We start from the raw sequence: 26,305 nt of genomic DNA on the forward strand, positions 1-26,305 counted from the left end.
ACGCACACACACACGCACACACACGCGCACACACACGCACACACACGCACACACACACGTACACACACACGTACACACACACGCACACACACACGTACACACACGTACACACACGTACACACACACGCACACACACGCACACACACACGCACACACACATACACACACGTACACACACACGCACACACACACGCACACACACACGTACACTCACCTGTATCAAGAAAATACTTAAAAATGTATTTTTTATTTTTTACTTATTTGTGCTGGTCATTTATTTATTTTTTTATATTTATTATTTGCTTGTTTATTGTTTTTTATTTATTTGTTTATTTCATGCATAGTCTACATTATATTTGGTCAAGAAGAGTTATTTTTAAATATCATAGGCCATTTCAAAATAATAGTATAATGTTAAGACTATTTCCCACTGTCATTTTAATGAAATATCTCATACAGCTACCCAAGAAATTCTTGTAGTGGTATTCCATAAGTTGTACATGTTATATAATCATGATAGAGGCAGTGAACCAACCGTGCTGCTGCTGAGGACAGGCAAGTACAGCAATGTTGGAGAGACATTTTCCAGTGTGTGCAATACAAGCCAGCAACACTTAATCACTTCAAAGTGGGTTATCTCAGCTTTGCAGGGTTTTAACCATCTCTGTATGTCATGACATGATTTAAATGTCAAAAACTCGATGAATATGATACTCATGAGTCTTTCCTACTGTCATTTGCTTCACTCAAATTTCACCTGGCCAGGCAAAGATCAGGCTGATGACATTTTCTTAGTAATCCATAGTAATCAGAAGGTTTAACAAAGTATTTTGTGGTGACTTACTGTAAACTGAGAGATCGGCTCTGTAAACATATTTCATGTTTTTCTTAGTGTGTTCTTAAAGTTCCAAATAATTAAACTAAAGTAAACATTGTAATACAATCTTATGTGTTTTGACACAGGAGCTCTCCTTGGGCCATTTGCTAAAGCTGAGTCTGTTCTTTGCTGCTGGTTTTCTGCCTTATCTCTACCTGCCTATCTCATCCTACCTCAATCAAGCCCGTTGGACCTGGGGAGACCAGACAACATTTTCGGGATTTCTGACCCATTTCCTTAGAGAAGAATATGGAACATTCAACCTAGTAAATTTATTTTTTAAAATCCTTTAAAATGAAATTTATAAGAAAACTTCTTTCAGTTTTATCCCTGATTGCAAAAATTATATTAGACTTTTTATCTTAGTTATTTATATGACAAACTTTTCCTTGGGATGTGCCTTTAAAGATGCCTTAGTATTGAAATCATGTAATCAACTTTTTTTTTTTTTTTTGCTATCGAGGTAGAATAATATTCCTTTAGGATAACAAGCATTAAAAAAACTTTGCTGCCTACAGTGGAAATAACATTTCAATAATTTTAGCAGTAGGTGTCACTGTGAGCATTGGGTTTATGAATAAAAACTGCTAGAGGAAAGGTGAAGAATAAATCCAATATTTTTGGTTACGTTGGTTGAATTATGATCATTTCTATTTTTGTTGTTTGCTGTGAGTGGTTAATATTCAGTCTAAGACTAGATAAGTTTTTTTGAAAAAAGTTAGGTGTTTGTGTGTTGGTGTGTGTAATTACTATTTGGAGAAAATGTGCTTCTGAATGAATTTAAAGATCTTAGTTTCAGGAAGATAACCATTAACATACACCATATAGAGAGAGTGAGGAAAAACCCAATCTATTAAAATGTTTGGTATATGAAAAATGGAAAAACAGTTAGTAGTCTCTTTGAGAGACTATTTTGATAGGAAGGGTAGGATAATCATTTGTTAATTCCCTATGCCATGGTCAATATATGAAAATGTTATTATATGGAGTAGTGCTTGTAATATGAAAATGTTAATTGATATTCAAGAGGAACTTGGAAATAGAGAATGAAATTCACTTATTGCTTGTGAAATGATTATGTACCAACAGGCATATTATGACCAAAGATGGTAGAAGAACTTACATACAGGTGATTGGAATTGTGTCTATAAAACTATAGAGAGCTAAGTAATGAAATTGTTAATTAACTTCCTTCTGGAAACATTATTTCAATTGGTGTTTAGCTTATGATCTAAATCATAGAAACAGATTTACAGCTGAAAGGTACCTTAAAGGTTGTTTAGTCCGACCCTTTCATTTCAAAGATGTGGACTTGCCCAAGGTTTCACAAATTAGAATGCCAGACTGGTATTCAGAGCCTGGTGCTTTGACCATTGTTTTTTGGAGTTCTTTTGCCACATTATGACAGCTTATGCTACCATATATATTTTCTTTAAAAAAAAAAAACTTTCTTAAGATTCTGAAACAATGATTTTGAAAGATAAAATATTTCCTATCTCCTAAATGTATTATTCTTAAATTCAAAATAACTGAAATATGCTATGATTTAATTCTTGTATACATCATTAATTATAACTATTTCTCTTTTATGACCAGGCCAAATCTGAGATAGGATCCAGTATGTCTGAAATATTGCTGTGAGTAAAAACTACCTGGAACGATTTTTCAATGTGTTTTCTGTTACTAGTGTTTATTTCCCAGAACTTGTCAGGATCGTTGGTTTCCTCTGAGGAAGTAGCATCCAACTCTGATATGTGCTTCTACCTTTGTTTCTTTCATCATATACTGATACTTGTTCTTGAATAGAAAACAAAACATAGAATGCAGGCAAATATTGCCTGAGAGTTGTATAATAAAACATGACATTTCTGTTTGTTACACCCCAAAACAGAAGTTTTAGAAATAACTTATTCTTTGTCCTGGATTTTTGATGATGACCTTTCTTTAGAAATTATTATTGAAACATTTTACTTACCAAAATTTGAATAAATGTTTTTACATAATTCACATAATGAGCTGAGATTTTTAAATTCTTCAGAGAAGAATTTCAAAAAAATTTCAAAAAAAAATTTAAACTCATTTTAGTGTATGTGCAAGTAGGAAAAATTCTTCTTGACTTCTGTATTGATTAATATCACCCTTTAGAGGCAGCATGATATAGAGCAGAGGTGTTAAACACATGGTCAGCAGGTGTCTGCAAAGCTCCTGATTATGGCCAAACCACATTAAAATGCAGTTAGTGAATATTTAACAAATAAATATACATTAAGACATAGATAATTTGTGGTTTTCTAAGTCACTGTGTGACCAACAGGGATACTTATGTAAGGTTTAGTGGCCTGCATTTCTCTTTCAATTTGACACCACTAGTGTAGTAGATAGGAAGCCAGTCATTCACGTTCTTGTGCCATCATGGGCTCGTACTGTCTTTGTGACTGGTCTAGTTACTCAACTTCTCAGTGACCCAGGAAGAATTCTAAGACTATAAATTATAGAACAGATGCTGATCTACATTGGTAGAGGGAATTTTCTCATTTGTAGTTCCTATGTCAGTGAAATCAAAAGTCCAATCAAAAATCACCCTTAATAGAACCAAATTGCAGTTGAATCACTTGCAGTTTGTTTTTTCAACAAGTTTGCTGAAGAATAGACTGATAGACAAACTACTTGAAATGTCTTGCCCTACAGGAAAGTAGGAGAGGAAGGGGATAGGGAGACTGATAGAAGGGGCGATGAATTGGGGAGGAGGGCAGTTGTTGGAAGCAAAACACTTTTGAGAATGGACCGGTGAAATGAATGTTGAAAATGAAAGGTGAGAAAGAAAAGGATAAATGGGAAAAATAGGATAGAGGGAAATGCACAGTAATTGTAACGTGAAAAAAATTTTACATGAAGTTTTTCTGAAAATGGCCTTATTTCTTATATAGAGAACTAAGCCAAATTTAAGAATGTAAGTCATTCCCCTTTTGATAAATGGTCAAGGGATAAGAACAGGCAATTTTCAGAAGAAATCAAAGGTACCTTTAGTTCTAAATCACTATTGATTAGAGAAATGCTAACCTCATACCTGTCAGAGGGACAAATATAATAGAAGATAAAAATTGACAGATGTTGGAGGGGATATGGGGATATTGGGACACTAATGTTGGTGGAGATGTGCAGTGATCTAACCATTCCAGAGAGCAATTTAGAACTGTGCTCACTGAGCTATAAAACTGTGAATAGCCTTTGACCCAGCAATATCACTACTAGATACTAGGTGTTATCCCAAAGAGATTTTTAAAAAAAGGAAAAGAAAAAGGACCCACATGTACAGGAATATTTATAGCACCTCTGTTTGTAGTGACAAAAAATTAGAAATCGATGGGATGCCCATCAATTGAGGAAAAGCTGAAGAAGCTGTGGTATATCATTGGGTTGGAATACTAATGTGACATAAGAAATGACAAGCAGGATGGTTACAGGAAAACCTGGGAAGATGTATGTGAACTGATACAAAATGAAGTGAGCAGAACCAGAACATTGTACACAATAATAGCAATATTGTGTGATGATCAACTGTAAGTAACTTATTCTTAGTAATAAAATGATCTAAGACAGTTCCAAAGGACTGATGATGAAAAAAGCTATCCGTCTCCAGAGAAAGAATTGATAGAGTCTGAATGCAGATTGAAGCATACTTTTTGTTAACTTTATTTTTCCTTTTTTTTGTCCACATTTTCTTTAACAACCTGGCTAATATGGAAATATATTGTGCATGAATGATACTTGCCTTCTCAAAGAGGAAGAGGAACTCAAAATTTTAAAAAATGAATGTTAAAAAGTTTTACATATAATTGGAAAAAATAAAATAAAAAATAATTAGAATGATTAATAATATGAAAGAAAAATGTTTGTATCCACCTTTATTACTTTAGCTGAACTATGAGTCTCCTAATAGTATCATTAATTCAAAATATAAGAAAATACATCTTTAATGAAATAGAAGAGGAAAAAAATAGCTCATCATTACTAGTAGGCATTTCTGTATATGGTTTATTTAGAGGCAAAGGATTATAAAGTTGGAAGTGACCTTAGATATCTTTTATAGTCCTTTCATTCCCCTGATCAAGAATCCTTATGACCCAGAGGGATTAAGTGACTTTACCCAGTTGTGCTGTTCTGCTGAGGAAATAAACATCCAAACAATCTATTTGCTTTTGATCCATTATTTGTTCATTCTTCTTTTATTCAATAAACACTTACTAGTACCTACTGTACACAAAACACTATCCTAGGTGTGAAGGTTGATGCAAAGATACATCTTCTATAATCCTTGCACTAAAGGAGTTTACAGTTTTGTAATTAAGTGACACTACTCTACCTTGGGTCATAGTTTCTTCTAAATACTTCCCTTAGCATTTGACTAACTTTTGAGAACTCCTTTTTCCCTTCTGTTTTTCTTACTTACCCTTTCATTATACTATATTATGTTTTTTTAAATTCTCCTAATAGCTCTGTCACTTTACTTTTCTTTGTTAGTTTATCTCAAAAAAATTGGCAGTCTCTGGTGCTCTTCCACTTTTTTTCTTCACTTTAGTTATGATTTTTGGAAATAAAAACATGTATTGGCTTGGAGGATCATTACATGAATGAAAGAAAATATAGCATAACATTGGATAGTGCAATTAACTCTTAGGTCTACAATATGATAATATACTAGGAGTGTGAGTACTTAAATCCTTCTTAGTAGAAAGAAAAAATAAATTAATCTTATACCTAGAAAGAAACCTCAAGAAGATAACCGCTTGTATAAAAATAAGTACCTGAAATAAAAGAAAGATAAAAGATAATGAAGGTTTAGTGCATTCATTGATTGGTTGAGTAAAAGGTAATAAATGTTTCATATGAATAGGAGTATTGAGGGGAAACCTTCTAATAGCATAAAAGAAAAATCCTTCATTGTGATAGAATTTAATCATATATCCTCTTCTAGTCAAGCAAATTATATTCCTTTTCAATTCATATCTCTAAATTGAAATCCTTCACAAGGAAATTACTGAACCTAACCTTAGGCAATGACCATCTTTCAGAATTCACATTTAAGAAATGTGAATTCTTCAGGAATTTATTTTGAAAGCTTGACCCTGTTCTTTTTGAAGAATAGTTTGAAACAAGACTTATGGTGGAATCAGAATAATCATATCTTTTCATAGTAGATGAGTGACCTTTAGTAAAGCTCATAATGTGTGGATGCCATAGTTATTTCCTGCTTTTTTTCCCTCGTGAAATTGGTGCCAGAGAGAGATCACTTTGAGTTGAAGGATATTATCTTACTGTTTTAAGTAAAAGAAGTTCCTAAAGCCAACAACTATAGGTGTCACCTGGAATGGATAGTAGCTACGTGTTTTTTAGTTCGTAAAATAGTTCAAACCTAAAAGAATCATCCTATTTAGCCAAGGTTTACTAAATATGTACATGAGAACAAATTGACATAAAAGAAAGCATCTTTTGAGGGAAATGATTGAGGAGTGGGTGGGGGCAGGGTAAATGAAAAATCTCTGTTTTTGTTACATTTCTGTTAAGACTGGCAAGTAGATATTGTCTAGATGGACCTCCTTCAACTATTATTGCTTTCAACATTTTAATTCACTGAGGCAGTGTCAGCATCTGTATTAACATGAAGTTCCAAGAATCATTTTAGCTATAACTTTTGGTCAAACCAGTTAGTATGATCTGAATGAATTACACTGGTATAGTCAACAGAGACCTGCTACTAACCTTTGATATGATTTTACTCCTTGGTTGACAAGCTGTGATAATTGACCAGTAGGAACTCTTCTGAAAGTGTGTGTGCATGTGTGTGTGTGTGTGTGTGTGTGTGTATGTATGTAACCTGAGTTTAACTTTGTCATGTTCTCATATGTGCTCTTTTTTTCTCTAAAATTCAGTTTTTGACATTTTAAAAATAGCATGTTCTAGTATTATTCCGACTGCAGTATATGTTCTGGATTTCATGAGACATTTACGAAAATGCTTGATTTAGAACGTGAAATGATTTAAAATTTAAAAATTGCCTTCTAACTAATGAAAATGATAAACTAGGTGTTTTTATTTTTTAGTTTTCAGATGACAAATATGAAGGTTGAATTATCAATTAACATTCAAGCCCTTGCAATTATCGCTTGTTTATGTTTAGTAAGACAGTAAGTAATATCTCTCTCTACTTTCACTGCATTTTTTTTCTATTAAGAGAATGCATTTTCAGTGTGTTGGTATATAATTACATTCTGAAAAACCTAATGTGACTATTTCTTCTTTCAAATTTACATGCTTTGTGAATACTATATGAATTCCAGATTACAAAAGAATGTTGAAAAATTGAATTGAATAATGTTCCCTTTTCAGGATAACCAAATAAATCTCTTGGTAGTTTTAAACTTTCAAAGCACTTGTACCACTCATAGTACAAAATAACTTATTGAGACACCAGTTGATGTGAGTACAGTCAGTCCATAAATTACATTTACCTGACTTATTATGTGTATATCTCTTATTATGTGTACAACTGAAGGAATTCCCTTGGCTTTTTAGTACTACTGGAGATTTTATTTCTTCTCCTCTGATACATTATTTCCTCTTCCCCCATGCCATTTGCTGCCTGAGAGTGCATGCCAAATCAGAACTAATGGTGGGAAGGGAGGAGAGAGTAAAATCCAGATGATATACCTCCTTCAGTAGGTCCATTCTGTAACTAACTGCCTCTATTTCATCTATTCAAAAAATAGTACCATTTATTGTTCCCTAAGAACTCTACCTCCGCTCTAAATGAGGAAATAATTATTACTTTTCTCTAAAATGTAGACAAATATTTCTTGAGTCTGATTTATACAAAGATCAACCAAAAACCATCAACTGACGTTTTTAAAAGTTCCCTTAGATTTTTGTAATGTTTACTTTTTATTTTAAATCCATAATAAAAAAATTGTTGTATTATGTCTTTCAGGGACAAACAAAATCCGCCACTGGTGTGGCTTTTTGTTGGAATGCTTTGTGTTTATTCATTGTTCTTTGCTTGGAGAGCAAATTTAGATATTTCAAAACCTCTTTTCATGGGTGTGGTAAGTTTCGCACAGTTACTGTCCTTCAGCTAGACTTTTGTAAGATTTCATCAGTTTATTTTTTTAGAAGCATTTTAGAAGTAAAAATAATTGTGAGAATGCAAAATTAGAGTTATGACCTTTTAAAAAATCCATCAGTTGATTAACAGCAGGAAAATAATAAAAATAAATTCAAAGTGGTTTTCATTTAGTCAGCTACTACTACCCTTCCTACTTTGTTCCTATTTAAAATGTAATTATTTCCAGGATATGAAATTTATCTGTGTCAGGTTGCCTCTCCTGAATGCATTGTTCAGCCAAGAGATAAAAATGGAGATTGGAATTATATATGATCCCTGCTTCATTTCTCCTCCATTTGTGTGAACAGAAAATTTCAAGCTTCTCTTTATCATTTGCTTTCTTCTCCTTCTCTCTTACTTGATAACCTCATCAGCTCCCATGGGTTTAATGATCATCTCAATGCATATAACTTCCAGATCTGTGCCTCCAATCCAAACTCTTCTGGACCCCATTTCTACCCCACCAGCTGTGTAATGTATTGAACTGGATGTCCCATCTATAGACCTTTTAAACTCAGTAGGTCCAAAGCAAGAACTCATCACCTTTCCTCTCAAAATCATCCCTCTCTTGAACTTACCTGTTTCTGTCAAAGGTAGCACTCATCCTTAGGGTCTTCAGCATTGATATTATCTTTGACTCCTAACTTTCCTTTCCTTCGTGGGTCCATTTGATTTCCAAATCTTAGCATTTCTACCTCTGTCACTTCTCTCACATATGAACCATTCTCACTCACGTATCCACTACTTGATTTCAGTCAATCAGTCATTAAAATTAAGTGCCCACTATGTGCCAGGCATTGTGTAAGGCTCTAGGAATACAGTTTTTTGTATTTGGATAGGAAGGTTACAGAGGTAGTGAGGAATGGGTAATTAGTTTGAAAGACTTGTATATTAGCAAATTAATTGTGGCAATGGTAATTAGTTCTTCAGGGAAGACATTTAAAGATATTTGCATGTATGGTATAAGTACATATGCTAGTTTGCTGAACACATCTTGTTCGTTTAATGCTTCACAGGTAGAACGCTTTTGGATGCAGAGCAATGCGGTGGTGACAGTTCTAGCTGGCCTGGGCTTGGCCTCATTTTCTTCTCTGAGTAGGAGGATGCTGAGCAGCAGCTTTGTATTTCAGTTTCTGGAATGGCTTTCAGCGGCCATTTTTGTGTTCTACCAAATGTATTCTAATTATAGGTAATAAATTAAGAGGCATTTTTAGAAAAAGTAACTGATATTTCATTCTTTATTTGCACAGATTTACGAAGAACCCAAGTGACATATATTTCAGGCTTCTGAGATTATCTAATTTCTCTGTATTGTTTGTCATCCTTCATAACCCCCCTTTCTTATACTTATGACATAGAGATGCAAATTGCTATTGTCATAGTTTCTTTCACAGAACCCTCCAAAGGAAGACTGTGGTTTTGGGAGAAACAGTGTGTAAAACATAGGTCAGACATAGAGGATTTTAAATATTTTGAGGTCTATTCTTTTGTCCATGATATGTTAATATACCCAGAATACCATGTGCTTCAGCCTGTTCATCTTCTATATATGTACAGTAAGGCTTTTCCTTCTCTTACTATGTAGGGGTATGTTAATTATTTAGTCAATAACATTTCTAAAATGTCTTCATAAGCACATAGGATCATAAATTTAGAATTGGAAAGGATTTAAAAGGTCATTAAGTTCAAACAAACAAGGAAACTGAACTCCACAGTTAAAAAGTGATTTGCCCCAATATCACACTGGTTGTACGTGGGAGATCCCAATGCCATGCCATCTTTTCACTGAACCATGTTATCTCTCTTCATCTAAGAAACTATGCAAATATTAGGATTTTAGCTATTATATTTTATGTTTTTGGTCAACCAACAAATATTTATTTACAAAGCACTTATACGTGATAGGCATTGTGCTTAGCACTGGGCATATAATGAAAGGCAAAAACCTGGTTCCTGCCTTTTTAAGGGCAAGTACTGTCTTTTGCCTCTTTTTATATCCCTAAATGTTTATTGTTTGTACTAATTATTAATTATACAGTCTCATAGCAGAGAAAACATATAATAATTAGTTACATATGAGATACATACAATGTGACATAAAGGAAAGAGAAAAGCATTAGCAGCTTGGAAGGAGGGAGAAAACCAGGAAAAACTTCCTACAGAAAAGTTAAGGTTTGAGCTGAATCTTGAAGGAAGTTATGGAATCCAGGAGGCAGAGGTGAGGAAGGAGAGCATTCCAGATAGCCAGTAGAAAGGTGTAAAAATGAGAGATGAGTTGTTTGAGGATCTGTAAGTAGACCAATGTGGCAAGATCATAAAGTATATGGAAGAGAAAAAAAATGTAAGAAAGCTGAAAGGTAGGAAAGGGCTAGATTATGAAGAATTTTGAAAGCCAGGATGTTTAGATGGGACAGGAACTAAGACAACTGAAAAGGTGTGATATCTACAAGCAGGGCATTCATTTATAGTTCTTGAAATTTGCTTTGGGATAAGGGGTAGGTCAGCCTTTGCATACACTATGCGAGGATTTAAAATGGGAAGCAGAGATGCTTTATCAAAATAGCAATTAACTAGAAATATGGTTTTGTTTAAGATGTTTGTTTGCTTTATAGCACTGCACTGGTTATTCTTTAGTTACTTTAAAGGACAAATATTAAATGCTGTGTTTCTTATTATTAAGTGTAATGAAGCTAATATTAATTACAAGTAAGTTTTCATTTGCTCCATTTTTTTGGCAGTGCTTCATCTCATCCTTTTTTTGTTGTTGTTTTCATGGAAAGCTTTCAGAATTCATGCCAGTTTTTCAAGTTCTAAGAACGTCAACTTTATGATTAAAGAGTCATACTGCTGTTATGTGCAACTGCAAATATTCACTACATTAATAAAGGCAAAATAAAGTCTGCTCATTACTTCTTATCTTTTTCTTTATTAGACTCTATTCCCTTTGGTTTCTTCTGAACAGTTGAGAGAAGGGAATGGCTCAAGGAACTGCTCATATTTGCCATTTAGGGGAAGAGTTCATAAGAATATTGAATTTTTAATTAAAAAATAAGGAAATTTCATTTTACAGTTTGAACATTCCCCGTGAAGTAAATGGGAATTATGTAGGACTATCCAAAATTCTAAATGACATTGGAAGTCTTATTTTAATCATGTTGCTATCCCTTAGGAATTAACCTGTTCTCTTGCTTTCAGAGGGTTAGCATACCTTCAAAGATGAAGCAGGAGACTGTTTTTCATTAACAGAACTTGGCCCCTTCCTCTCTATTTTTTCAAGTGATATTGTTCTAGATTTGGATATCATCTCCACCTTGGATAATTAATGCTAGAATACTTCATATAGATTATATAGAGAAAGGGGAAGGGAGTGTCATGTTATAGTAAAAATATTTTTGAAGATATTTTGTCCTTTTTATTTAGTATTTGTGACCAAAGCACTAACTACGTCATTGATAAATTTGCAAAGAACCTACTGTTCTCTATGCCTCATGATGCAATCATCCTACTCAGAGGAGATTTGCCAGGGAACTCTCTTCGTTACTTGCATTATTGTGAGGGTCTCAGGCCTGATGTTTCTTTGGTGGATCAGGAAGTAAGTACACTAAAAGTATACTAAGTATGTTATAATTTTAATTTTTAAAAGTTCATACAGATTTTATTTTTTTGAAGATAAAATTTTCATGACCAGTGTGGTAATCAGAATGTGACTTCATATTCCTCCGGCTCTTGACCACTCAAACAGGTTAATAAGACCACCTTCCTACTTATCCTGAAAGTATTTAGAATTGATGAGCTTACTTTTAGATTTGTAATAAAATCCTAGGTTGACAAAGTGTAAACAGTGAAAAATTTTCAGTGTATAGCAAGTTTATTTTTAAAGCATTTATCTTAAGTAATGATATCTGAGCCATGCAAATCAACATTGCTCATAAGCTTAGGGATTAAAAAAATGGTGATGATCCTGAAAGAAATAATTTTGTGAGAAAATAAAAATCTCATTAAAAATTAAACTTATGTTACTACAGAATTTCTTTATGAGTTTGTCACTCTTAGGGGAAACTACTGAAAATTTCTTATTTCATTAAAATAATTTTGTGAGCCTGAAAATGTTTTTTAACTAGTAGGTACAATGCTGAGTGATTAATTGTTCTATCAATTAATTCATCAACAAGCTTTAAGGTCCTACTATGTGCTAGGTACCATGTTAAGTACAGGGGATAGAAAGATGAAGTGAAACTGCCCGTGCCCTAGAGGAGCTTATTGAGAGAGATAACATGCACATAAAGAAGTAGATAATTGGTGTTATGAGAAGCACTGTTAGGATTGGAAAGAAGAAATTGTTCATATATTTTAACGTGCCTCATTAAGAGTTGAGCACATTTTAGAGCAGAACAAGTACTTGGTGAGTGAATGAAGATTCATGGACAATTTTAGAAGATATTATGCTTTCATCTGATTTTGTGAAGATAGGTATATTTAAGAATTTTTTCTATCTCTCTTGTTTGGGTTCAGATCAACCTGAGTTCTATTCGGTGATTTTATCCGGGGAATATGAACCTCCCAGATTATTCTTTAGGAATATACTAAATAATATGATCATCATCAGTATTAATAGACAGAATACTCAGAACTTAGGATAGTAGAAAAATGGAAACTATTATACGCTTATGTGTGTCTATCTGGACCTTTCAATGTCAGTAAATTAATTTTATGCAGTTCCATTTTTAAAGTCTATTAATTGTACTTGTTCATTTGGTTTCTTTTTATAAACCTGAAATTAAATGTGAAGTTATTTGTTATTTTTCTGACAGATGTTGACTTATGAGTGGTATTTACCTAAAATGGCTAAGCATTTACCAGGTATCTACTTTCCTGGGAACCGGTGGAATCCTGTGGAAGGAATATTACCTAGTGGAATGGTCATGTTTAATCTTTATCATTTCCTCAAAGTAAATAAAGAGTAAGCATTCTTTTCATGTAATAGCTTTTCTAAAATCTTTAAGCTTTTCAAAAATTGTTTATGTAGCAGCAGTGCCTCATCCAAAAGAACAATTTTCTACACCGATTTCACTGTCACTGGTGAGATTATCTTTGTAATTAAATTGAATATCTATGCAGAAATAAGGCTAGGCAGAAATAAATGTTATTTTTCTGAGTGAAGTAAAAATAAATACAGATTAGCAAGAATGACATATGAGATCTTAGCACAATTCAGGGAAATTAGAGATGTGCCTGCCTACTTGAAATCTTTGTGGGTGGATAGCAAACAATTAGTTTCCCATTGACGAACACCATGGCCACCTTTTTAATGTAAAGCAAATGTTTTCCAGGAATAATCACTGCACAAAAATAACCCAAGATTTTTAAAAAATAAGATGAAGCATTTTTATGACTAGGAAACACCTAAGGTTGTACTAACTGAGAGAAATTATGAGAGTTGTCAATCCACATACTTCTGGCCATATAGTTTTTGCTAACTAAGGTCAGTGGTATTGTATGTTTATCTTTTTTTTTTTAAACTGAATTTTGTCTGCACCTGGAGGTAAAAACTTTAGTGGACTTGATTTATTTAAACATGTCTTTTCTGTAAAGGAATTCCTTGTGGTTTTCAGAGTAAAGTATATGAAAGCAAAGTGATGCAGTGTTTTAGATACTCAAAATGTCAATAAGATTTTTAGTAATTATTATTAATAATAGCTTATTACTAATATTGATGAGAACAAAAGGTATTGAATTAACATCTGCTGGGAATAAATGTTTTATAAGAGCAGTGTTTAATATTTTCTAGTTTTATAGATGAGGAACCATGACAATATCAAATTTAGGCAATGGCTGCTGTCTTTTGTTCTTAGATTACTAGGAACTAAAAGGAACTACCAAAACATATTGCTATTATATCTTTGAATGATTTTATATTACAAGTTTTGCTATAAAATCATGGTTCAGTAAATATTGGATTAAACTGACATTTTTAAAAGCTTATTTCTGTAGAACCTAGCTTAAAAACAACTATGGTCAACCTCTAAAAATTGGGACTAAAACCAGTTTGACCAAACCAAACAATGTGCTCCATAATTGTTGAAGAAGCACTAAATAATAAGGTTTGTAGATTAAGTTTTTTAACTTATTACTAGAAATTTTGCAGGTCCCATCTTCCAATTTGATTTTGCCTGTTTATGAAATGAAAATTTGACATCCCAAGGTACATGTGAAGGGATCGGTAACATAAAGATTTTTTATTTTAGAAAGTCTAAATGAAACTGAATTGCTTACATTACTTATGAGTAACAATACACTCTGCTATGAGTAGTATAAATTTAACATTTAGGCTCTGGAGCTGAACTTAAAAATAAACCCCATTTGTTTTGTTTTCAATAGCAAAGAAACATTTGTTTGCATAGGACTTCATGAAGGTGACCCAACTTGGAAAGAGAACTATTCGCTTTGGCCATGGGGTTCTTGCGACAAATTGGTTTCTTCGGAGATTGTATTCAACCCTGAGGAATGGATTAAGCTAACTAGAAATATATATAACTGGACTGAAGAATATGGAAGGTATGAACAATTGACATTTTGTTTAGATGGTTGTTTTATATGCCTGAAATAATGTTAAGTGTTGGCATATCTTGTATTTTTCATTCAGCCGACATAAAATTTGGGTCTATGTCATATAGGGACAAAAGGGCCCATTTAATCAGTCTTTACCTTCAGATTTCCGCATTTCCAGTTCAGTCTGAAGTAAAATATTCAGTCCTCTACTAGTTAAAAAAAAAGAAGCCAATTTAGAAGCTTTTACCTGGAGACCTAAAAACTCCATTTTTACCATCAGCCTTTGTATGATGACTGCATTGTCTTCATGAGGACCATTGGTGATCTGAAAGATAGCCCAGAAGCTAATGTGCCTATCTGCAGCAAAAAGAATTAAACAGGAAACAGGATGAAGATGTGGGTACTTATCCCAGGACTATTCCTAGACATAGTCTCTGGCTTTTTACTTTGGAGGGCAGAGCAACAGCAGTAGTAGGAATATCAGGGCAGAAAATGATTGGGATGCAAATGACAGCATGTAATCCCAAAGAGTACAGAGCCAAGTGGCTTGGGTCCTCTCTCTAGGGCCGCAGTCAGATGATGCAGCATACGTGCATGTAGGGGACCTTTCTTCTGTCTTTGACAGAAAGATATATTCCTAGCAGAAGGAATTGTGAATCAAAGGGCACGGACATTTTAATCAGTGTATTAGCATAATTCCAAGTTGTTTTTCAAAACGATAAACCAATTTACGTCTTCTCTTTTCCCTAAACTCCTCTTACATTGACTGTTTCCATCTTTTTTCACTTTAGCCAGTTTTCTGGGTATGAGGAGATATCTCAGAATTGTTTTGATTTGCATTTCTCTAAGTGATTTTGAGCAGCCTTTCAGGTAGTTGTTAATAGTTTGCCATTTTTCTCTTGAAACCTATTTATTCCTATTGTTTAACCACTTATCCATTAGGAAATGGCTCTTGGTTTTGTATATTTGTTTTAATTCTCTCTATATCTTGAATATAAGACCCTTATCAGAGATATTTGATACAAAGATTACTTCCCAATTAATAGTTTCTCTCATCTTTGCTGCTTTGATTTTTTGTTTCTGAAAAAGTTTTAAATTTCCTATGATCAAAATTATTTATTTTATATACTCAATAGGAAAGTATATGTAGAATCTATACAGAATTGTATGCAGTCGTGGGGAGGGAGGGGGGTAGTGGGGGGTAGGTGGGGGGGGATAAAATCTCAATTGTATGGCAGTGATTGTTAAACATTAAAAAATAAAAAAATAAAAAAAAACTATTTATTTTATCTTCTGTGATTGTTCTGTCCTTTTATTGGTTAAAAACTTCCTCCTGGCCATAAGTGTGAAAAGCACCTGATCCTCTGCATCTTCATTTTAATATATAATCTGTTTTGTTATATTGGGGCATTGTATCATAGAGGCAATAGGCCATTAACCTTTTATGTAACTGTCAGAAACAAATTATTTTATTCTAATTATAGGTTTGACCCATCTTCTTGGGAAGCTGTAGCTAATGAAGAGATGTGGCAAGCAAGGTAATTCTGCATTTGTGTGCACTAATGATTTTAGTGTGTTTTGAATAATATAGAGAAGTGGTTCTTCTTGGATGGTAATAGTGGGTGGTGACACTTTTTTAATTAGTAGAACACATAAGGCAGAATTTTGTCAGTACACTTTTAACTACCTGTCAGATATACTGTATAGCTTTGAATTATGCTTGGTCTCTCCATATTTCCATTTTCCCTGCATGTCAGTAGGAAGTTTTGTATTGCTCAGTGCTCTATGACAAACATAGTAGTATTGATGCTTATTTTAAAAAACTAAATTTATCTTTTTCAAACCCCCTCCCATCTTGGAATACTGGTGACCATTTTGAGGGTATCATGCCTTCCCAGTCTTCCATACTTGAATCCTGAGAGTTATCTTTGACTCAGCTCTCTTTCCTTTTCTGTTACATCCAGTCATTTGCCAAGTCCTTACAGTTGCAGCTTTTCTTTCATTTTCCTTTGTTTTTACTCAACTTAGTAATTTTTTTCTGGATTGAATATCTTTATAAGTTATCAGTCTAATAATAGGTGCACAAGAGGGCAAAGGTTTAATTATTGTTTAATTATTTAGTCCTACTTTGTAACTTAAAGCATTAAACATCAAGGAGAGCTGAGCCATATGAGTATGCAGATCATTTTTGTACTGATTTGTGTTCTGTATGTGATTTGGAAGATTTAACGTATAAAAAGTGTATGCCCCTCTCAGGAAAACTAAGTTTAATATTTGAAGAATAGGTAATAGTTCTTACGGTTATGATGAATGCTTCCGAAACATTGATTAACTGACATACTACCTCTTATATGGAGGAGGAAATTGTTTCTACTAACTAATTTGATTTTCTTAGCTGGAATTTTAGCTTAAACTTCCATAATGATGAAAGCATTAATATTAATACACAGAAAACATGGTGTGTATTCATTGCCTGTAGGATACTTTTCAGATTTATCTTTGAATGTGAAATGGACTATATTTAGTTAAGTAATTAATACCATGATTTTATTTACACATATTTTCTTTTCTAGGATGAAAACAGCATTCTTTATCTTTAACCTTGCAGAAACTGCTAATGTGCCAACAAATATGAAAGCACAACTTTATGCTCATGCATATAATGTATGTTATTTTATAAAACATGTTTTTGGTTTGGGAATAGTGTTGTGGGGGACTTATAAAGAATAATTTGTCCTTTTCCCTTCATCCTCTCTGGCTTTTGTCAAGTGGTAAGTATAACAGATATATGGATCAATACTCAAATATATTATTTTACAAATCAATTTATAAGCATCAAGTGAATTTCTAAAAAAAAGGTCCTACCAAACAAGTGTTAATTTCCTACTTGTCTTGTTTGTCTTGACTTATATACTATTGACTGTGAATGTAAAATTAATTGATATTTTTTTTAAGATGCAAATCAGTGGCAATAGCTTCATTTCTAACTGTACTCCTGGTGTTTGGCTAACTGATGCCCCAGGAGACCTAACCAGACTAACATTAGGCCAAGCTCTTTGTGATTGGAGTAGGGAGGATAGAGGAGAAGCTTCTTGTAGCTACAGTATTATTTAAAGACCTTTCTGCTAAACCATAGAAATCTGGAGCTAGACTTTTCCAGTTTAAGTGGTCTAGCAACCTGCTTTGTGGGAGAAAAAAAAGATATCTTGACAGTAAAGATTCCCAGAGCTAGATTTGTGGAAGGTTGAGTGAAGTATTCCCTATTTCCTGTAGGAACAACTGTGAATCTATTCATTTAGGATATATAATCAAGTATTCAGATCAAGAGAACTACACAATTGTAAGCAGTGATTTATTATCAAACTCACATCCAATTATGTGATAAGTGGAAAGTACAGTGGCCTGAAAGTCAATAGACCTCATGGAATGGTTGGGTTTGTTTTTTTTTCCCCCTAGGTGATATATTCAAAGGTCATCAGTCTTTTAATTTTAGGTCCTTTTTTTCCTCAGCAGCCACATTGTGTTCTAGTTTTATCTTTGCCAGATCATAAACTACCTATCTCTGTCGAAGATAAAGATTGTTTTATTTTTGTCTTTGTATCCCCAGTGCCCAGCCTAGTATTTGGCACATGGAAGAGGGACACTTAATAAATCCTGTTGAGGGAGTGTATTACTAATTAGTTGTTAGATAAGCCACTTAATCCCTCTGAACTTTCATCTATAAAAAGACTAGGTGATTTATAAGATCTCCTTCATCTCACATTTTATGTTTCTGTGAAAAACAAGTGGCAGCACTGTCTGAGGCCCAGCACTCTTTATCATGTTAATAATCTGACTAGTAATCCATGGCTAGGTAACTTGCTTGGTTAGAGTATTATTGAGACTCTGATCATATGATAGATACCTCTTTGGACCAGTAAGATTTGCTGTTTTATGACTATAACTCTGTTCCTGTCTCTCTGTTCTCAGTTGTATTGTCATGACACTAGACAAAACAATATGAATGTTACAGTGAACACCATACCCATCGCCCCTACTGGGAAGATTGTTCAGAACAGATGGCATATTGACAATGAATCAGTAGCAACATTGTATGTGAAGGATAGCATAATTATTTACAGTGACCCAGATGAAAAGGGGATAAGCTATAGAAGTCATGTTTGTTAAGTTCAAATCATGACAGACCATGGTAGGGAACAGAAATAGAAATGATCAGCATCTTAGAAGCTTGGATTTAAATTCAGAGTACTTTGCTACATTGAAAATGTCCAGAATAACAGAATATATAATAACACACTTAAAAAAAAAATCCTCCAGATACAAGATAAGAAATAACTGGCTTTACATGATATGGAAGATAAATTTCACTGAATCTCAGAAGAAAAGCAAGTTATGAATTAGTAACAAAACATAGTTTAAAAGAATAGTATGGTATGATTGTGCAACAGAGATCATGACACGTAGAACTTAAGTTCTTCATTCTCTTGAGCAATTGGTACATTTTTTTTTTTAACTTGCAGAAAGTTCATGGAAGAGGAACAAAGATAACTGAATGTTTAGAGGAAAAAATCTATAATAAAAAGGTAGAGAAGCTTTGATTGTTCCTCATAGAAAAGAGAAGTTGAAAGTTTACTAAATAATGCTCTTCATGTAAAGGAATATATATAGTGACTCTCTCTATATATATAGTTCTCTCTTCCACTGCCTGAAAGCTAGAAGAAATTAGCTTAAACTGAAGAACTAAGGATGTAAGTTAACTGTGAGAAACAACCTTCAATCAACCTTCAGTTCTAATGTTAGACATTAGAATAACTGATCAAAAGCGTATTATAGAAATTCTTTTTCTGGAGTTAGAAGGTCCCTAGTTGGTCTGGTTTGGCTTAGTGTGAGTGAATGTAATAATCTGTTAGGGTCCCTTCTGTCCTAATAATTCTGTGAATGTTGTCCTATACAAAAATTGCACCTTTCCCTAGCAAAGATTTTTTGCTCTGAACTTTAGCCTGTCTAATGGTAAGTTCAGACTCTTGATAAATCTTAATATAAACATAGAGGCCCTATTAAGGCTATGAAATCATTAGGCAGGTAAGCATTTGTTTTTTGCAGATTTCTATCTGACAGTTGTTTGTTTGTTAGATTTTGGTGGTGCCTTTCTTCTTTTTCCTCTGAAAAAAACCAATGAAATCTGTTGTACCTCTCAGTAGATGTAATATCTTTGGTGCTCAAAATCTGAATGCTTGAAGGGAAAATAACTCACTTAAGAGTAAGAAGATAGTGTTGACCCAAAGTTTAAAAAAATGTAAACTTATTACTTTAAAGAAGACACAAATTTGAATGTTGTACCTGAAGATGCTATTAAAATTGTGAGTTTGTTGAAATCTAATATGGGAATATGCTTTTTTAAAGAAACACTTTTAAAAAGTAAACCAACTGTAAAGAATATTTTTTCCTCTTAACAGCTAAATTTAGAGTTTCCAACCTTTCTGCCTGTTGAGTAAATAGCTTTCCATGAATTACAGCTAAATCCCTTTCCCAGAACATCTTTCTGGAGGAAGAGCATTCTGTTCTAACACAGTGTGCCTTAGATTTCCCCCAGCAGTATCCAAAAAGCCCAGAAACAGTTTTATATGAAACATATTTGCCACCTGTTACTGTGACAATTACAGTAACATCTTCACATTTTCTGCCTCATGCAGCAAGTATTACATTTTATTGGTTTCTTGCTTTTGTTAAAGTGTGTGCTATCTGTGCTTTCTGGTTTGTTTTTTTTTAAGTTTAGGAATTGTTTCTCATACAATGAAATATTAAATATGCACTTTTTCAGCTATATAAGGAAATTGTATATCTACAAAAGAAACATCCAGCAAATTGGCACAAGAACTATGCCATTGCATGTGAAAGAATGCTTCGTTTTCGTGAAATGGATGTGAATCCTGAAGTCCTGCTGTCTGAGACTATCAAACATTTCCACCTCTATGTGAAGAAAGTGCAGGATGATCCACAGCGGGCTGATATTTTAGAGGCTCTTAGGCACCTCAGAAGGGAACTGCAGGGACTAAGAAAAACCAAAACAGTCTGAAGCAGCATTTGAAAGGATGTGCGTGTCATCTCACTTTATGTTCCAAAGGCCTGAGAATTGTCCAACTTTTCCTTCCCTTCCGAAAAAGATATTATTAAGGTAGCAGAAATGCCAACAGTAGTTTCTAGAAATAATGAAAGCAGTATTGTGGTAACCTGCCTTAAGACACAGAAATGTTCCTTATGTCTTTTAGTGATGAGGGTGGAAATACATGGAAAATTGTTATGTATTATCAAAAATGAAAATTTCAGAGAAAATTGTTGTAAAATCTTGTTAAAATAATCGTGCAAAAAATTTCTATGTTTTATAGGAATCTAAGTTAGAATTAACATTCTTCTTATTTTCATATCCTTAAACTTACTAATTTAGAACTCAGGAACCTTGTTTCCTGTGGTCAGCTTGACAAATTTACATATTTAAAAAGAAATCTAAATTCTTTTCTATTTCTTGCCATCGAATTTTGAGCAGAGATAAGTCAGTATTCAATACTTTTTCCTTTCTTTTTTTTTTCTCAAATTACCTGGTTGTTTACACAAAAGTTCTGTTGCTCTGGGTTAAATCCCAGTCTGCTGATATGCTGATAAAAGTACAGTTATTGTTTCCTCTTACGCGGTGCTTTCGGATTATCAAACAAGGAAAACTGATTTGATGTTCACTTGTCTCAGTTGCATGAATTGCTTGGCAAGTAAACATTTTCCCATTTTCCTAATTATTTTAATATTTGTGTTTTATCTCCATTTGTACTTTCAGATATACCAGGTAGTCCTAGTAATTAGTAGACTTATGCTGCCAAAAATGCAAAAAAAAAAAAAAAAGATTATATAAATTCTGTTACAAGCATCTTCTATAGATACTACCAAAGAGGACATACTAAGAAATGCAAATAATGGTTCTTTATTTTATTATGACAGTTAATTAATAGCAACCTGTTTTAATGAATAAAGTCACTTAGAGTCCTTCAGCACTTCCTAAGAAGAGGCCAGAATCGGTAGGGATTCTTTCCCCCCCAATTGTATAGCTCTTAGACTCCAAGCACTATATAGGCCCCTGTATAGAAATGCTCACTAATGAAGAGGGAGGGCTAGAAGCTTGTCTGCATTCAAAGATCACTGGTGAGTCATTCAGCAAGAAAAGGCCCCTTACTAGGAATAGTCACAGTTCCGTGGCATTGTACTAGCAAAAGGGTCTGATCAAAGGTCTCCTGTGGAGCTTGCATGGTTCCCTTTCATACTACGACCATAATTAAAACCACTAATTCTCTTTTAAAATGCTGCAGGATGCCATGTAGGCATCTGTCTGGAGTGTCCTTTGTGATGTCATAAGCTGTTAAGGACCAGTGCCGAGGGCTTTTGAGTGAAATGCCAGTCATGAAGGTGCTTCAAGACAAGGGTGCCTCTAAAGGCTTGACAGGGCCTTGACTGCACAATTCGAGCTGAATTTGCCCCCTTGTCAGCTGCCAGTAAATAAATCTCAAAGGGGGAAAAGCTGAAGTTTCATTACCTGATCCATGGGGCTTTGTTGGTTTTGGCATCACACAGGGGAAGCTCTTGCCCCTCCATTCTGTGGATCTGAAGATGTCCATTGGAGCCTGCAGAGCCTGGATAGGGTTCAGAGCAGAACCTTTTGAAGAGTGTCAATAGTTGTAACAGTTCAGCTGTTAGGAAGACAAATAAATGGAGGAGCTCATTAATCCGCTTTTGGCTCTCAGTGCCTTTTGCCCTTTTATCACAGCCCTATTAGGCTCCTACTCATCTTGAACCAGAAAAAAATGAATTGAAGTTGTTGAGTACTAATTGGCAGAGACTTTTAATCATGGGCCAAGAACTTTCACTGACTTGAAAGTAACTTCTCCACAGGGAGGAACCCAAAATCTGGTTTACCCTAAAACAAAAACCAGTTGGAGTTCAGTGTGGTATAAAAATTTAAGGAAGCATTGATAAATTGTTTAAGTTTATCCACTTGAAAGAAATTATGTACATGATTACAATTTACCCTTTTTTAAAGAGGAAGTAAATACAGTTTTAAAACTTACTTTTCAGGGACTGATTGTCATTATTGGCTTGAATGTGAAGAAGATGTATATATCTGATGCATGTATGCAAAGGGATGTTTCCTGTTTGCACTGTAAGGAATGGTAAATGAAGGCCATGTTCTTGGATGTCTTGCTATTCTTTTTGGTATATTTCCATGCCTTTGATGTTTACCTTGTAATTGTACAACATCTGATCAGTAGATAGGGAGCAAAGGGAAGGGACTTTTATAAAATGAGATGGTAAAAAGTAGATGTGCTTCTATGATTTAATACCATTGGCATATAAAATTAAAAAGTGACTGGGTAGATGGAAATGTGATTTAGGAAGGCTAGGCTTCATTCCCATCGCTAGTACTTGGAAGAGTTCCATGCCATCTTGTTAGGTTGGGCAAATTGCTTTTGTTTTCCCTAATTGTCTTTTCTTTCCCACTATTTCTTTAACACTATGAAATCTGACAAAGGAGATTTCCCTATAGTATACTACCCCATGCATTGCAGGAAAATGAGGAAAGGTGACTTCCTTTTGTGAGATTTTGGCCAGCATTTTCTGAGTAGCATCCTGGGAGCAGAATAGGTTGGCAAGGCTATAGAAACCCCCACAATGCCAACTTCTGCCTGCACTTTGGCCTTAGGAGCAAGGGAAAGCCAGACATACTGTATGCTCCACTGTCCTGCTGTCCTCATAGTGAGGCTGTCATGATAAGATTGTGTGGGAGACAGAGTAGGGGCTGCTGCTCTCCCAAGTCACTGAGGCAACAGTCCAACCTGCTGCATACTGACTACCTCTACCCCTCCATTACTACTCTGCTGCATGAAACTCTTAGCTCCAAGTATCAGCTGCCATTAAGTCTTGGCAGTTGTTGACAGTGCCTGTAAATTCTTGCAATATTGCTTGCTTTGCCTTCCTTTTTTTCTTTTAAGGATCCCTTTAAGCCAGGGAGCCTTTGTGTCCTTTTAGACAAAACATTACATTATCAGTGATATTTTAATTGAAAAATAGAGAATGTTGATTTTCATATTCATTTATTCCTGGTAAGATATTATATTTAATAGTTAATCTGTTGAGTATGAACCTCCACTTCATGTTAGATTGTTTTTTAAATAATAAAATAGACAAGAAACAATGTGAGTTTTTAGCCATAGTTCCCAACAATGATGCTTAAACAGGGCATACTACTAACAGGCCCATGAAGAGTGGGGGATTTGTATTAAAGCACATGATATAAGGATCTTGTGGAATCATATCCACTTACTGTATTTTATTATTATTTATTTTATTCTGTATATATGTATGGAAACATAACTTTTGTTAGGGTCACCTGTACTGATTTTTCAGACTGATACCAAGGCATCTGATTTTTTATAGAAGATGCTTAAATTTTATAGGATAGACACTGATCATCTTCATACTTGTTGTAGAGTCAAAAAGGTGCTAAAATTTCCAGGAAATTCTAGGAACATTTATTAAAAGACAAGATTTTGGCATAGCATCATAGATATGGAGCTAAGGCTTCCACCATGATTCTAATATTAAATGAAGATATCATTTGTCAGTACCATCTAAAAGTCTGTTTGAATATGGATCAGCATGGTAAGTCTGAATCAAGCACCCACAACAGCAGTTTTTTTCCCCTAGATGACAGAGAGCAAACACAGGAGGAAAATACCTCGAGTCCTGAGGTTTTCTTTGGAATAGTATACTTTTGACTGCTTTTCGGTCTATCGGCCTACATTTATTTAATCTTTAAAATGCAGTGAGGTGTGATGAAAATTACTAATTTATCTTGAATTGAAGTAACGATGTCATAGATTTGCAAGATGAAGAGAGATGATTCTAGATAGCCCACCAATAATTGCTAGCTTAGAGCTCCTTGTAAATGGAAGTTCCCTGGGTCTTTTCTGCATCATTTACTGAAATTTATTTTCATTAATATTGTGATATTCTCAGAGTTGAAGTATGGAGGTTGAAGGAAGTTCAGATCGCATGGAGGGCACAGTTGGACCCCATTCCTATCCCCATGATTCATCATCACAAAATATTCCTTAAATGTCTCTGCCAGTATCCATAGTAATCCATTATGTACATGTTTCTAAAATAGCTCTGTTTTGTTTAATAGTGTTTTTCATATAGATGTGTAGGAAAAAACCATAATATTCAACATTTAGTAACTTTATTATTTGGATTTTGTTATTAAAAAAATTTGAAATGGGTGTTGTAAAAAAGTCCATTTTGTCAAATATTAATTTGTAATATGATACAGTTTGCAAAATTTAATAAAGCTTTACGAGTGTAATGCTTTGATACTTAATTGGTTCTGTGATCTCATTGATACAGGACTGAATAGAAGAGGGCAGATCACAATTCAGTCATATCGTCTCATTCTATGTGACTCTTGTCCACATCGTTTCATAAGTTATCCACAAAGGATCAACTTACCCAGCATGCTTGGGGGATGGGGTCTACAAATGGGTTTCTGTATTATGAGGGTACTGGTGCAATAGATAGTTGTTATTTCTTGCCATAGCTATATGGCCAGTCCTCCTTTTGTAATCACTTCTCTTTAATATTTCTGTTATTCTAAATGGGATCATGGATTTAGAGCTGGAAGGGACCTTAAAGGTCATTAAATCCAACCTAGCTTTTTATGGATTCAAAAACTGAGGCCCAGAGTTCAATGATTTGCTCAAGGTCACATGGTCCTTGTCTGAGGCATGGTTTTAACCCAGGTCTACCTGACAAGTGTTACCCTGTCTATCCACTACACCACACTGTGCTGGTAAATGCTAGATGCAACCTATATATGCCCATCAACCAGTTCTCCATTGCCCTTGGAAGGATCTACACTTTTGATTCTGTAGAAATATATGGTATTCTGTAATTCATAGCCATTTTGCATCTTTGGAACATTATTAGAATTTTAAGGCTAGGATTTTGTTTTAGGGAAAAGCTAGATATAATACAAAATGTTGCATAATTTCTCAAATCTAGTATGTGAGACCTTTTGTTCTCCATACTTTTCAGTCAATTGTATTACTGAAAAAATATGATCTGCTTTAAATTATAATTCACCAAAGTCTACCTGTTTTGTCATCTTTTCAACAAGGGTGCCCCTTTATACATGTATAGATTATTCTCTAAAAGATTTTGCTGAGATGGTAGAATAGGTATCAATGAATCAAGCATTTATTGTGTACCTGGTATGTGTTAAGTACTAGGTAATCTAGTATATGTTAGGGATATAGATACAAAAATCAAACAATCCCTACTCAAGAGGAACTTGTAGACAAGTACACCTACAAGTATATACAGAAGTAAATATAGAGAGAATTGTTAAATTTAGGTAATTTGGGAAGAAAGGAACTAGCAGTCGAGAGAATCAAGAAATGCTTCATTTTGAAGGTGGTGCTTAAGTAGTATCTAGAACAGAGAGGGGGAAAACAGGAAACTGCATAAAATGGGTTTTGGGAACCATTTGTGGAGAACAGCAGTTGGGTTAAGAATGAGGTACATTCCAGGCATGGGGGACAGTTAGTGCAAAAGTATGTGAATGAGTACTTATTGATATCTTCTTGATCACCTTTGGCTTTTTTGTTTTGTTGTTGTTTTGGTAA

General features: G+C 34.1%; 1 protein-coding gene across 3 annotated transcripts in view; it reads left to right on the top strand.

Annotated features, from left to right (window-relative positions):
• TMEM260 (transmembrane protein 260) overlaps nucleotides 1–25,002 on the top strand; it is a 101,528-nt gene extending 76,526 nt beyond the window's left edge. For 2 of the 3 annotated variants that reach the window (XM_072629302.1, XM_072629303.1), the window contains exons 6-16: nucleotides 964–1,143; nucleotides 2,474–2,514; nucleotides 6,979–7,062; nucleotides 7,863–7,977; nucleotides 9,053–9,225; nucleotides 11,457–11,628; nucleotides 12,848–12,996; nucleotides 14,415–14,591; nucleotides 16,070–16,123; nucleotides 17,159–17,249; nucleotides 20,407–25,002. In XM_072629302.1, coding sequence (XP_072485403.1) covers nucleotides 964–1,143; nucleotides 2,474–2,514; nucleotides 6,979–7,062; nucleotides 7,863–7,977; nucleotides 9,053–9,225; nucleotides 11,457–11,628; nucleotides 12,848–12,996; nucleotides 14,415–14,591; nucleotides 16,070–16,123; nucleotides 17,159–17,249; nucleotides 20,407–20,661 — 1,491 coding nt within the window. In that variant the 3' untranslated portion in view covers nucleotides 20,662–25,002. Of the gene's footprint in view, nucleotides 1–963; nucleotides 1,144–2,473; nucleotides 2,515–6,978; nucleotides 7,063–7,862; nucleotides 7,978–9,052; nucleotides 9,226–11,456; nucleotides 11,629–12,847; nucleotides 12,997–14,414; nucleotides 14,592–16,069; nucleotides 16,124–17,158; nucleotides 17,357–20,406 lie in introns of all 3 variants that reach the window. The other variant, XM_072629304.1, reaches the window with a different exon arrangement.
• The last annotated feature ends 1,303 nt before the right edge of the window (nucleotides 25,003–26,305 follow it).

Source organism: Notamacropus eugenii, chromosome 1 (assembly GCF_028372415.1).
Source record: "Notamacropus eugenii isolate mMacEug1 chromosome 1, mMacEug1.pri_v2, whole genome shotgun sequence".
In the NCBI taxonomy this organism is placed as follows: domain Eukaryota; kingdom Metazoa; phylum Chordata; class Mammalia; order Diprotodontia; family Macropodidae; genus Notamacropus; species Notamacropus eugenii.